Raw genomic sequence first — 13,758 nt, 5'->3', positions numbered from 1 at the left:
AGGGCCCCCCCCAGCCCCGCGGCACCGTCCCCCGGCGGCCCTGGGGCCCCGCGGCCGGGCGAGCGCTGCCCGGGGCGGCGGCGGGCGGCGCTGGGACGCCCCGTACGTTTCCGCGGTGCCGGCGGCCCGGTACCGCTGGTGCCCGCCGCCAGGGCTGGCCGCACCGGGCGGCGTGGGGCGGGCGGGGGACGGGGCGTGCGTGCGTGTCTCCTGTGGAAATCCCGGAGCCTCCAGCTCCGCCCTGCGCGTGTCCGTGGGCTGGGGCCGGGCGGGGGAGCAGCCCCGGCCGCCGCCGCCGCCCCGCCCCGCCATGCCGCAGCCGTAGGCAGCCCGCGGCCGCTCCCAGCCCTCGGCCTCTGCGGCCTCCGGGCGGCGCGGCGGCGGCGGGCCCGGCCCTGCCCTGCCGTGCCCTGCCCGATGGGCAGCCTGCTGAGCGGGGTCAGCTTCAAGGAGCCCACCACGGTGGAAGACTGCGACTCCACCTGGGAGACCGACTCGGAGCCCGAGGCGGCGGATCCCGGCGGGGAGCCGCGGCGGCAGGAGGGGGTGTGCACCGCCGCGGGGGGCGGGGAAGAGCCGGTCGAACTGCCCGCCGCAGACTGCCGGCCCCAGGAGCCCCCGCCGCCCCCGTCCCCGCCGGAGGAAGGGGAGCGGGCAGAGGCGGACGCCACCGGCCCCGAGCAGGTACCGCCAGCGCCGGGCGCGCCCCCGCCTCGCCCTGCCCGCCGGCCGTGCCGCGGCGGGCCGGGAGGAGCGGCCGCTGCGGGGCGGGGGAAGGCAGGGCGCAGGGCGGCGGGGACGGCCGGCGCTGGGCGCTGGCGTCTGCGCCGTGCGGCGCCGGGCCGGGCGCTCCCGGCGCTGCCCCGGCGCCGGAGAACGGGCGGAGCCGAGCCGAGCCCCGGGCCGCGCCGGGGCAGCCCCGCTCCCTCCCGCCCTCCCCGCTCTGCGGCACTCGCGGGCCGGAGCACGGGCCCGGCTCGGCCCGGGCGGCTGAGGCGGCGCGGAGCGGCGCGGCGCGGGGACCTTCCCTCGCACACAGCGCGGCGGTGGCTGGCGGTGAACTCGCGCTTCATCTGAAGTAGAAATGAGCTGATCTCCCCCCCCCCCCCCCCCCCCCCCCCCCGTTATGGTAGCCTGCTCTTGGGAGAAAATTGAGGCCTTGAAGTCGTTGGCAGTCCCGCCGCTGCTGTTTCTAGAGAAGGTTCTGCTTTAAATTAAATGGAGCCTTGAACTTGGCCTCTTAATTAAGCGGGTTAAAAATCTGACTATTGGATCATACGTGGCAACGGTTTTGTGACTCCTCGGCGGGTCCGAGGTGAGGAATTTTCAGAGCAAGTTTCTGTCTTAGGAACCGTTAAAAATGCCGACCCTGAAGAAATAAGGGGTTGCTTCGCCAGTAATTTTATTGGAGTTAGAGCCGAATGCAGGGAGGACCAGCTGGGTCTTTTTTTACCCCGTTAGATGTATTATGTTTATATTTCGTTCAGAAACTGTGCAAAGTTAAATAAGCATAAGCATTTTTCCCTTTTTTGCTTGATACATGGTGACACTCATGCCCGATAACTGGGCGTCGAGGGGTGCTGCTTGTTCAAGTAAGCACGGTTTGCCTGTAGGTACGGTCAAAGCTGGTCTTGCAAATGCCCGGTGCAGTCACAGGGGACTTCCCTTTTTAGGCATGACTTTAACTTATTACATGTTTATTGCAAGGAGTGGAATGAATTTTTTTTTCTCATTTGGCCTTTGGTTTTAGTGTAGAGACTCATTTTCCGAGACTGAAGAATACAAAACTTTCTGCTGCAGTATGGTTATAAGGAAATTACAAGGAAAATAAAGTTGTTGGTAGCAAGTTGAAGTCTCTGTACACTGATGCTTCATTTTCTGTTTTTCTTCAATGCGTGCAGCTTTTTCAAGTGTTCTCTCAAGTCAGTGGAGTTATTTCCATTGACCTTGGTGGGCTCTGGTTGTTCCAGGTCACAGCTTCCGAATGGCTGGGGGCCAGTACAAGTTCTCGTACATGTGTATTCTCTTTAAGCAAATTTTTGTTTTGGGGTTTAGTGGTTGTTATTACTAGGCTTTAAATTTAAGTCCTTAGAAACAAATAATAGAAAATGGTTCAAGAAGGTGTTAGAACTGCAATTTGGCTTGTCCACAATTATTCATTTTCTTCCACAGGATGCAATGATCACAATTAAGTCAATGTACACATGACAAATAGTCTTTGCAAATAGTATGACTTCCTGTTCAAAATGAGCAGTGTCTCTGCATTTTCATGTTCAGTTACTTATTTCATCTTATGCTAGCACTTGCTAGGTTACTTTGAAGTCTTGCATTTGGAAATGACAATCAACCTGTTGATTTAAATCAAATTCAATCTCATTGGAAGGACATTTCATAGTCTTGCTTTTGTATTTTATTTTATTTTTTAATTTAAGTTTAAAGTGTGTGGTGTTAAGTATTCAGCAGGGAGATTTTCAGTGTTTGACCAAACAGTAGGCAAATACATGCACTTCTGTATGTTTACATTGCTGAAAATTCATCATGAAAAATAATTATTTTAATATTACACAAATTTGCTATTTAGTGTTTGCGTATGGTTATTATCTACTTTCTAACTGTTTCAGAGTGGTGATGGAACTGAGCTGACAGCCAAGCCAAAGAGAAGCTTCTACGCAGCAAGAGATTTATACAAGTACCGACACCAGTATCCAGTAAGAACATTTTATGGTTTTAAATTGCCTTTTTAGTAGAAGACAGCACACAACCCAAACATTCCTAAACCTTTATGGTGCCTAATAAATATGAGAAATGAGAAGAATCAAAAAGCTGATGCAGAGGCCCAACATGTGCCAGTGGGAGAGGAGGGAAACTAGTGCAACGTCTTTTCATCCCAGGTATACATGCAAACACATGAGATGTGTAAGCCTGGGAACAGCGGAAGGAGCCCAGAAAAGGGCTTGTGCCTTGAACATTGAAGATGGTAGATGATAGAGTTTGGACTTACTATTATCTGTGTCTTGGAAATTCCTTGAGACCAAAGTCAAGGTGCTGCTATGCTTGCTGCTCTAACCTCTGCCTCAGTAGGAGGACGTACCAGCCAGAAGGAACTTGCAGATCCTTAAACTGAATCTTTAAGTGCATGAGTAATTCTAAGTGATTTCCAGTTTTCATAAAACTCTGAAGTTTTTTTGTCCTCAAATTATTCAGAGAGCACAATGTCACTTTCTGGATACTCTTGATAGGTTTTTGTAGGCTGATAATGTCCTATTTCCTTTCTTTCAGCAGAACTTTAAAGATCTTCGATATCAAAATGACTTGTGCAATCTCCGCTTTTACAAAAATAAAATCCCTTTTAAACCTGATGGTGAGTAATCTGTGGCAATAATAGTGATAACAAAAGAATGCTCACTAATAATAGTAACAAAGTGAAACTGTAGTGATAATTGCGGTGCTGACAAATTAAAGGTGTATAGTTATATATTGTACGACTTGAACCTCCCATGCTGGAGTAACATGTTGATAACATGGGAGCAGGTTATGCTTAAACCAGAGTTAGCTTTCTCTCTAGGGAGGTTTTCTCATGCATTTCCAGCGTGATGTAGTACAGGGCGTTGTTTGTAACTACTACTTAACAGTAGTAGCACTACCTTTTATTAAACAAAGATAAAGTTGCTCCACTATGCTGCACAAACTCTTGCTGCTTGAATAGGAGTGGCAGGATATGGGTGTTATTCCTAGCGCTGTGTAAGGGAAAAAGAATGTGTTTTAACTACCTTGTGTGATTATTATAACAACAATAATAAAATCATTTCTCAAAGTTCCTAGTGGTTCTGGTAGTAGAGCAGGAACCTCATATGCAAGATTCTGCACAAACACAGGACGAGCTGAAAGATGACAAACCCTGCTCTAGAGAGTTTGCAAGCAAAGTATGAGAGACAAGAGGGTAGCAGACAGATGGGGAAGCAGAAGGAGGCAATAAAACAGTCTTGGTTAGAATAGTAGATAGGACTCTCGGCACATGAGAGCTTAGCCATTGGCAAAAAAAATTTTGCAGGCCAAAAATAAGCTTTTGAGAGTTTTAAAAGAATGATGAGGCGGTTCCTTTAAAGATGTTTGCAGAAAGATCCTCTCAGCATGAGAGCAGCTTGGGAGGAAATATGTGGAGGCTGCCATTGAGGCAGGATCCTGTCGCAGGACCATTCTCATAGCAACAAATGGGTTCTGATAAGGTAGAAGGGACAGGTCACGAAAGGCTTTGGAAGTGAAGGCGTATAGTTTTTGTCTGATGTTACAGAAAAGGGCTTCACAATAGCAGAATGCAAAGCAAAAAAAAGAGGCAATAAAAAAAAGCCGCAGTCCAGAAACATGATCTTACCAGCAGCATTCAGGGTAGATATAAGCGTGACAAGAGGGCACTTTTCAAGGTCAGGAAAGAGGATGTTGAGATGCAAAACATCAAAGTTCTGATAGGAAGCTGGATGGGAAGGAATGTTATATAGAAGAATGTAAAGATGTACATATAGGAAGGTTGAAGATGAGAGCTGTTTATAGGCAAGATAGTGATAATATCTTCAGCAAGTGTGAAGACAGGCCAGGTTATGTGAAAGAAAGATAAGACCTTTGTTTTAATAATCTTGAGCTTTATCTCGATATCGACAGGCAGATGCTGAAGACTGTGTTTTTAGCTTGACTGGAAGAGTAGTTAGATCTGTGAATTACCAGTACAGAGGTAGCAAATTTGGGAGACATTACACAGAGAACAGATACAGAAAGAAAGAGAAGGGTACTGAGGTCCATGTGAACCTGAGGACCAGGTGAACCTGAAACTGAAAGCCAGAAAAGGTTGGGGGAGGGGAGAGGGGGATCCTTTAAACTGCAAAATGAAGGAGCAATTCAAGAGGATTAGCCACTAGAAGAGATAGTCGTGAAAGCTAGAGGAGGGCTTCCCTCCTAAAATTTGTAAATAATAAAATTTCTCTTAATATTTTAAGAGAAAGCCACAGTTGGTAGTGTCAAAGGTAGTTGATAGGCCATGGAGGCTGAAGTATTGATGGCTGTGAGCTCTGGTTACGTAGAAGTTTTTATTGAGAATGGGAAAGAGTAGCCACTGCCTTGACCTAAGTCTGTGGATCTGTGAGAGTGGTCAGAGGGAGTCTAAGCTACCATGCTAGGGACTGAACTACCGAGGAATGTTATTAAAAAAAGACATTTCTAGTGCAATACTAGATCTGAAGTTTAATTCCATGACCTACAGGTTTAGCTTATGGTTCTGACTCAGAGCTGGGCTCTATGTCTCTCTGCCCTGGAATTGAGCAGCAAGTTTCCCAATACTTGAAATGTAGGTTGGATACAGTACAGTGATGGCGGGAGGTCCTCTTTGCAAGGTCCTTTTCCAGCCTTGCTTGCACTGGAACCCCATGTAAGAACCCCATGTAAGAGGCTGGTAAGAACCAGCCTCTTTGGCTGCTTTCTCCATTTCTTGAAGAAAAGTGCCAAATGAGTTATCCTTTGTCATTGAGACCCAAGTGGAAATTTTCACTGGGAGGGGGAGAGAGAGATCTCAAATGTATAACAGGAGACTATCTAAGTGGGGCTTTGGGCTTTTTAGGCCACTCCTGTGCTATTTGACTTTAGGAGAGGCCATGCGGCAGTGGTAAAACTGTTGTTGGTTTCAGAGTAGAAACAGGCTAACGCTGAGCATTCATTCATGAAAAGAGACAGTACAGGTTTTGGAACAAGGAACATCCTTTTATGTACTTTGTGCATTTGTGCAGTGCCTGGAAAAGTGCCCTGGCCCATGACTGAATTTCATGAGCACAGTTTCAGTGTGAAGAATGATTAATTTCCTTTCACATGTACTTCATCCCCTTTTTCTATCACTGTGTCTTTCCAAGAGGAACTGACTGAACTCCACAACTGTTTTGAGACCACTAAAAGCTGCAATTCTCATTTGTTGAGCATGACCCGAGAACCCAAGGTCAAACTCATAGCAATGGCAGCAAGAGTCTTGGCCACAGCTAATTGAGAAAGATTTCCCAATCGTAATGTTATTTGCAGCTGGAGAGATTCCTGGAATGGGAGATTTCTTAAAGAGTTGAGGCTTTGTTCTACTAAGATGAGATGTCTATATATATAGATATATATGCAGAGTTTTGTCATGTTAAAGCAATGACAGTTGATTCACGATGCAATATTTTATGTAAATGGTTTGTTAATTACCAGTCAGTGTGATAAAGGGATCTAGGACATGAGAACTTTGGGGGAAGTATATTTTACAGAGGTTATTGTCACATACCTTCCGCTGGTAAGTAACTCAGTATAAGTCAGTTGGTTTTGTTTATATTGAAATTTGATAAATCTCTTATTTTTAATTAAGTTTTAGTAACTAAATTAATTTTAAATTAAATGGATTTTATTTATGGCTGTAATAGACCTTATTTCACATAGTATCTGAAAGAGAATTAAACCATGTATTCTATCATTATGTGAACACAGCATGTACTTTATGTAGCTGAATGCCGTTTTTGATGGCTACCTAACAGTTTTCAAATTATTTTTATGCAGGGGTTTATATTGAAGAAGTCCTAAATAAATGGAAAGGAGACTACGAAAAACTGGAACATAACCACACTTACATACAGTGGTTGGTCACTTATTACCTATTTCTGTTTCAAAGCATTAATTTGATTAAGTGTTCATATACTGTGAACTGTAATGTGCTTTTTCTTTTAACAGGCTTTTCCCACTGAGGGAACAAGGTCTGAACTTCTACGCTAAAGAATTAACTACATATGAAATTGAGGTAATACAAATTGAGCTCAATACAAGCCATCACATTAATTTTGATACATAACTGCTTTTTGTTATGTAGAGTTGTTTTATACAATGCAGAAGTACTAGCTTTAGTGCCACTTAGAGTTTTGGACATATTCTTTGTTTATTAGGAATTCAAGAAAACAAAAGAAGCAATTAGAAGATTCCTTTTGGCTTACAAAATGATGTTGGAGTTTTTTGGAATAAAACTAATTGATAAAACTGGAAACGTAGCACGAGCTGCTAACTGGCAAGAAAGATTTCAACATTTGAATGAGTAAGTAATGACATGCACTCCACTCTCTAGAACTGCCATAGAATCTCTTTAGCCTTTTGTTTTCTAGAGAAAGGGAAGATATATTTTCCAAAGATTGCCAGGAAAAAGAGAAAAAGAAATAGTCAATGCCTGGTTTGTGTCTGTGTGTGTACGTTCCTCCTTCCCCTTTTTTTCATCTTGCTTCTCACCCATTACCAGTCTAACTGACATCATTGCATTCCCTGAAAATACAACTTCAGATGGTGCTGAAGAAGATCACAGTTCCAAATTAATTTGTTTGTCATGCTGCTGAATGCGTTTTCACCTGATCCCAAAGTGCTGCTCTCAGTTGGGAAGAATGAGTGGCTTATCTTTGTATTCACATTTCTTTTTGAGGAAAAAAAAAAACTCTCCACACCTGTATGGAAGCTAAATAACAAGATTTCCCTCCCTCCTCAAAACATGAAATATTATGTATTTAACACTTTTTAATTGCAGTGCTTAACTGGAGAGGTTTAGACACACATTAAGTCAAACTTTAGCCCAACTTTCAGCAAATTGCATCTGTCGCTTTTCATCGGCATCATGTGGAGTATAAGTTTGCACTGAATTTTGTCCCATGCAGTTTAATTGTATCAAAATCTCTTTTCAAACCTTGTGTTCGCTTTCCTAATACCTCTGACCTTAGAGCTGAAGATTGTTTTCTTGCAGTATTTTGTTCTCCCATCCAAATGAAAGCTTGTAGGTAGAATTGCTGATGGATAATTTTGGGTGAATAATGGGAATAATTTTTTACTAATTTTACTTAAATATTATATGAGCCAATATGGGTGTTGGCTCAGATGCAGGCCACAGATAAAACAGGGTTTCAGGAAGCCAAATGTTTCTCACTGCACATTTTTACACTGTAATTCCTATATTCTCACCAGTGAGTAGCTACACAGTTTTAAGTCAGGAATTGTGACTCTTTTTACCGAATTTTAGCCATCTAAAATTTAGGCATTTAAGTTTTACTGTTTAGTTAGGTGTGCTTTATGAGGGAAAGAGCTCTTCACAAGCACTTCCAGAAGATAGTTCGTTCCATTTATCTTAGACACTTCTTATGACAGTGGGGCTTGCTCTCCAGAGCTGCCTGTTTTTCTCCCAGCACTGACTGTATCAGAAGTGCAGGTCGCCAGTCTACACTGGAGATCCAGCTTCTAAATAGCTTAAGTGAAGTTCCGTGAATCCTGTTCTGTAGCTGTATTACTGCAATACACTACAGAACCCATATTTTATGAAGTGACTGGGTTTTCTCCTCAGAAAGAATACATACAGCAGAAGCAATCAAAATCAGTACACACTTTGATTTTATTTTTTTTCAGCCTGTTGCCTCAGTGCATTTTACAGACACTAATTTTCACTCACAACATCCTAGCAAAGGAGGTGCTAGCAAGCTTCAGCAGCTGTGAGAAATTAAATATGGGAAGCCTGAAGTACACACCTGGAGTGACAAAAAGGAGTGAGAAATTGCAGTTCCAGTTCTGTATCTGTAAGGTGGTTTGGTTTTTTTTTTCTGATTCAATGGAATTTTTTCACCCTTTTCTTCCAAAGGTCTCAACACAACTACTTGAGAATCACTCGAATTCTGAAAAGTCTTGGCGAGCTTGGATATGAGAGTTTCAAATCTCCCCTGGTAAAATTTATCCTCCATGAAGCTCTTGTGGAAGATACCATTCCCAACATTAAGCAAAGTGCTCTAGAATATTTTGTGTATACTATTAGAGACCGAAGAGAAAGGAGGAAACTCCTGAGATTTGCCCAGCAACATTATACGCCCTCAGAGCATTTTATCTGGGGACCGCCAAGAAAACAGAAGACGGAGGGAAGCAAAACAAATAAAAAGCCAGCATCTCCAATTTCTATTCACAATAGTTATATTTCTAAGCATAAGAAACCAAAAGAGCCTAAGAATACATCAGCAAGTGGAAGCTCAGCTGGTAAAACAACTGAAGAAAGAAAGGTAGAACTCACAAAAAACGGGGAAGAAAATAACCAGGATGAACAAGAAATGAACTGTGATGCTGTTAGGCAGAACAACAGTGAAAAGAACAGCGATACTGATACCAGTCAGCTTTCAAAATCGGAAGAAATTAATGATAATTCAGACAGAAAGGAGGATGCTTCTCATTCCAAAAAAGATGATGAAAATCTGAAAAATGACTGTGGAAATCACCCAGGCACTATAGAGGAAGATTTATGTGACACTGAGAAGTCTTCAAATAACACATCAGCAGATCTACAAGATAACCTTGATAAGGCTATGCTTTCAGGGGGGACCACCACAAAAACCAAGGATGAGCTCAAATCATGAGTCTGAGGTTAAAAATCATTATGTTTCATATTGAATGAAGCAAATTATTCATTGCTTCTTCATTTTGGGTGAAATTTCCATCTAGTGTAGTATAAAATGTTCATGAGACTATGCTTACTGGAATGCATCAGATTAGGCTTCTGTTAGGTTAATGAATTTTATTTTTTTCAACCTCAGTTTATCAGCAGTCAACCAGGTGTGGCTCTTTAAAACAATCATGTATATTCAAAGCTAAGGAATTCATTATCTTTTCCAGACATTGCATAGAAAAGCTTATCTACTTTTTTGCCATTAAATTCATCCAGTATTTAAAAAAAAAAGCAAAACAAAACAAAAGCGCAACTTACTAGAAAGCCTTGGAACATCAGAATTTTCAAGTTTCTTTTAATAGGCTTTAAGTGTTGATTTCCTTTCATGAAATGACTAGAAATTATTTCGAGAGCACAGTTTTTTCCCTAGTGGATATTTTTTTAGGAGCTACGTTCATGTTTAACGGCAGTATTTGCACAGCATCTTTTACCTTAGATGAGCATCCTTGTTGGAGACACTTAGTAACAGATATCAAAATGTCCTATTCAGCTGGGTATCATTGTACATTGAATAAAAGTTTAACTTACAATGAAACTGTATCCACAGCGTTTGGGTACAAGGGAAGTCGCACTTTAGACTTCTTTTATCCCTGTTAAGTTCTTTCTTCTGTTGACTCATTTGTTACTACTACTAATTTGCAGGGAGGGATCTCTCTGATCACTCAGATTTGGGCTCAGTGTGAAAGCTCTCTTGATCAGCTGTAATAAAACAACTCCCCCAGCTGGGTTCAGCACCTGGAAAGCCTCTGGACAGCTGAAAAGCAGTGTCTTCACCACAAAGCACTGCTTAATCATCAATCATGTATGTATTTTCTATTTAAAAGTGTATATATTATCCACTGCCTTTAATGTATTTTTGATGAAATGTTACGAGGCAAGTGGCTGACTACAGTTTGAGTGTCAGAGTGCTACAGGACTTTATTCAAGTCTTATAACTCAAAATGGCAAAGTCTTCAGGGGTTTCAGAGCATAGACAAAATGTCTTGTATTTTTCTGTTTCGCTAATTCCCATCATGGCAGTGCATCATTCATTGCTTTCCCCAGGTAGCACTGTTTCTTGGGATCAAATAGAGCGGCAGTTAGAGCTCTTGGTATCCATGGATAAAGATTAGGCTCTTTCCATCCTAAAGAGGCAGGGAAGAAGGAAGACGTATCCCTCCTTCTGCTGTGGTGACTTGTAAGGAAAGGAACGTATGTACCTGGATTTTTTTAAGGGTAACCCAGATCGCTCAAGGAGGTATTAAGTCTGTCTGAGCAGAAATGCCCCAGAGAATTCCTCCCGCAGCCACCGCCTCTTTAAAGCTGGAAAGGTGCTGAGAAGCCTCCCACAATACCTGGACTTGAACTAGGATCCCCTTGTTCATGTTTGCCTCTGACCTTCAGAGCAGAAGGGGACAGGAAATGCTGAGATAAAATTGGTCGGTGTAGTCAAGGACTCTGACCCCACGCGTGCGCACAGGGAGGACTGCTTTATGTTCTGCCTGTGACTTTTTAAATCTTGAGTGCCTAACCATGCCAACTTAATAGCGTTGTTTTTACATAGTTACTTCTTGAATGACATAGGGAAAATTTATACCCTGTGTATGAGGAACATAATTATAAGGTAGGTAGTTATACACAGCCTTCAGTTTATGGACTTTAGTATTAAGGTTAAACACTTTAAAAAAAATGCATAGTGTTCAAGTGAAATAAGGGATGCTGGGGGGTGTTATTGTATTTATACTGTAATTTGATTGAACATTGATGACCTCAGGAGATCTTTTGTCTACTGAACAAAACAAAAAAAAAAGAGAAATCTTGCTCTAATTTTAAACCAGAAAGCTCTCAGGATGTGCATCCAAAAGATTTCTCTGCAGTATGGTATTCTGTTAATGTGACACAGCTTTCACCTGTACATGCTTGCTGGTTCTCCACTCATAATTAAGTACTTAATGTACTTTTAATCTGGCAGGGCTGTCTGCATTAAGGGCCCAGTGTATCTGAAAATACAGTCAAGAACTTTGGGACTCATATCCTTATTAACTCTACAATTATTTTTTTTTTTTTTAAATCTGCAACTCCGTATATTTCTATCAGTTTTCATAGAAGTGAGAAGAGTAGCGGCATACCAATCGCCTACAAAAGAACTAGGGGGATTAGGTAAGTGAGGTTGGTTGTGTCAGGTGGGCTCCTGCACTCTGTAATATTTTGTCTTACAGCTTTAGCAACAGAATTACTCCCATGGTACACTTCAGTTTTAACTAACAAATTCTGCTCTATGTAAAATGTGATGGTTTATCATTCTTTTCATGGAGGAGCTGTTTCTTCTGATTTTGGAAGTGGTTAAAAGAAGGGTTCATTGCAGGGCAATCATACAGTGTAGCATCCTGTTGAGATTTGTGAGGATCAAGTGGGTGCACTGTATGCATTGCATTACAGAATCATGGCCTGAGCAAACAGAAGCACCCCGTGCTTGCAGTTTCTAAGTATTGGCTTTCAGGTTTACAGTACAATATATGCTGAAATGATTGTATTCTTATAAATGCCAGTACTTAGTTATTTAACCATTCAGAATGGTTAAATAACCATTCAGTTATTTAACACTTCAGAAACTGAGGATGTGCAAAGAAAAGACATTTGCTCACTGTTAAACTTGTTTTTGTCTTGCTATACACTTAAGTATTCAGGGATTTCTGTGTACTTGCTATGATGATGCATTTTGGCACAGTGTTTTACTGGAATCTGAGCTATTCATTTATTATTTGAACAGAACCTCCCATACAGGGGTTCTTTCCTCATAAATACATCTGAGTAGTTTCTGGTACTGTTAAGTGGCAGTAGTGTGTATATGCACACACCTGTGAATTTGATTTTAAGTATCCTATGAGGAGGGGATATGAATGCGCAACTTGACAAAATGTTGCTGAGTACACACGTGCAAGTGAAGGCAATCGTACAAATGCAAAAATGCAGCACTTTAAGATTAGTTACAGCTCTGTGCCCTACTATCCAGGACGTAGCTGTGCCTCGGTACCTGGTACTGTGTTGGCGTAGAGACTGAAAGCTTGGGTACGTGAGGTGTGCACCACAGACCATTCCGATAAGAAGAGCAGTTATGCATGTGCACATATCTAGGAGCAGAACTGAGCTCTTGGTGTCCATATTGCTCATATTTAAAGGCATGATCCTGAAGGATGCTAAAAATATTTGCAATAAGCCTTTGAGAGCTGTTCCCTGGCTTGGTCAGCTCCTCAGTTTCCTGCTGTAAGATTGCAGCAGTCTGATGTATTAGGTATTTGTATAATCATAGTTAATATTTCATGTAACCTAGTATAAGCCTCCTGTATATACTGGTATAACCTAGTATAATACTAATAATCTGCAGTTGCATATAGCTGTACTATAACCAGAAAGTTTACAGACCTTAGAAGCTTTGTATAATTTTGATGGATGATCCAATAAGGTAAGTCAAGGAAGATTTACTAGATTTAAATGGAAAACAGCTCTTGCTTGTTTTTAAATAAAATTTATGTATATCTGTTTAATTGAATTATTTTTTGCACCTTTCTTTTCCTGATGGTACTGATCACAAATTGTCGTAAGATAGATACGTTTAAGTGAAAATGTAACTCTTATTACGCCATAGTTTTACAGCTAACATATCATATTGAATTTCCTTAATTTTCCTTATTCATAAATACAGCTTATGGAAATTAAGATGCAAGTACATGAAGTAAGCTTTGCCATTATTAAAAGTGTGACAATATTGTGCTAATGATGGACATTGTCCTAAGAGCTACCAGCGTGGATCAGAACCAAAGATGTTTCTAGCCTTGTATCCCGCCTCCAGCAGTGGCCACCAACAGATGGTGTGAAACAAAGAACAGATAAGGTGACCCCATTTTTCTCCAGGAATTTTTCCATTTTTGAACTCACGGTTTCTTTCAGCCTCCACAGTCCCTTGTGGCTGTGAGTTTCATGTTTTAATTACATTTTGTGTAGAAAAAATAATCTCTTGTTTGTCTCGGATCTGTTTATTCAAGAATTGCTAGTGCATTTGAACACAGTTACTAAATGCACTGTAAGATGAACAGTAATCCACTTCAAGTCAGTTTTTAAAAGCCGTGGCAGATTCTAATAAAATACTTGCTTAGGCAGAAAATGTCCTATGTTTCTGTCCTTAGGCAGAAGATGTCTGCTTAGGCAGAAAACTTGTCCTATGTTGATGACAATATTACCTTACTTGTCCCTTCTGAATACATTTTTACACA

The 13,758-nt window shown here is 42.0% G+C and overlaps 1 protein-coding gene across 2 annotated transcripts; it reads left to right on the top strand.

The window, feature by feature from the left end:
• Positions 1 to 271: 271 nt before the first annotated feature.
• On the top strand, positions 272 to 13,160 carry OGFRL1 (opioid growth factor receptor like 1). 2 transcript variants are annotated; one of them, XM_075498177.1, is made up of 7 exons: positions 272 to 684; positions 2,622 to 2,708; positions 3,283 to 3,361; positions 6,562 to 6,640; positions 6,733 to 6,799; positions 6,942 to 7,087; positions 8,660 to 13,160. In XM_075498177.1, the coding sequence occupies exons 1-7, from the start codon at positions 418 to 420 to the stop codon at positions 9,417 to 9,419; spliced, it is 1,485 nt and encodes a 494-aa protein (XP_075354292.1). In that variant the 5' UTR covers positions 272 to 417; the 3' UTR covers positions 9,420 to 13,160. The 2 variants fall into 2 exon arrangements, with proteins under 2 accessions (XP_075354292.1, XP_075354291.1); XM_075498176.1 differs by having other exon boundaries at positions 273 to 684; positions 3,280 to 3,361.
• The last annotated feature ends 598 nt before the right edge of the window (positions 13,161 to 13,758 follow it).

Source organism: Mycteria americana, chromosome 3 (genome assembly GCF_035582795.1).
Source record: "Mycteria americana isolate JAX WOST 10 ecotype Jacksonville Zoo and Gardens chromosome 3, USCA_MyAme_1.0, whole genome shotgun sequence".
Lineage (NCBI taxonomy): Eukaryota > Metazoa > Chordata > Aves > Ciconiiformes > Ciconiidae > Mycteria > Mycteria americana.
Note: the sequence above shows the minus strand (reverse complement) of the source record. Positions and strands in the feature narration are given on the sequence as shown.

What these genes read in the sequence shown, in the direction of transcription:
- OGFRL1 (XM_075498176.1), top strand. Translation starts at nt 418, where the DNA reads ATGGGCAGCCTGCTGAGCGGGGTCAGCTTCAAGGAGCCCACCACGGTG. An exon ending in AGTACCGACACCAGTATCCA is followed by an intron (nt 2,709 to 3,279) that starts GTAAGAACATTT and finishes CCTTTCTTTCAG; the next exon opens with CAGAACTTTAAAGATCTTCG. An exon ending in AGATTTCAACATTTGAATGA is followed by an intron (nt 7,088 to 8,659) that starts GTAAGTAATGAC and finishes TTTCTTCCAAAG; the next exon opens with GTCTCAACACAACTACTTGA.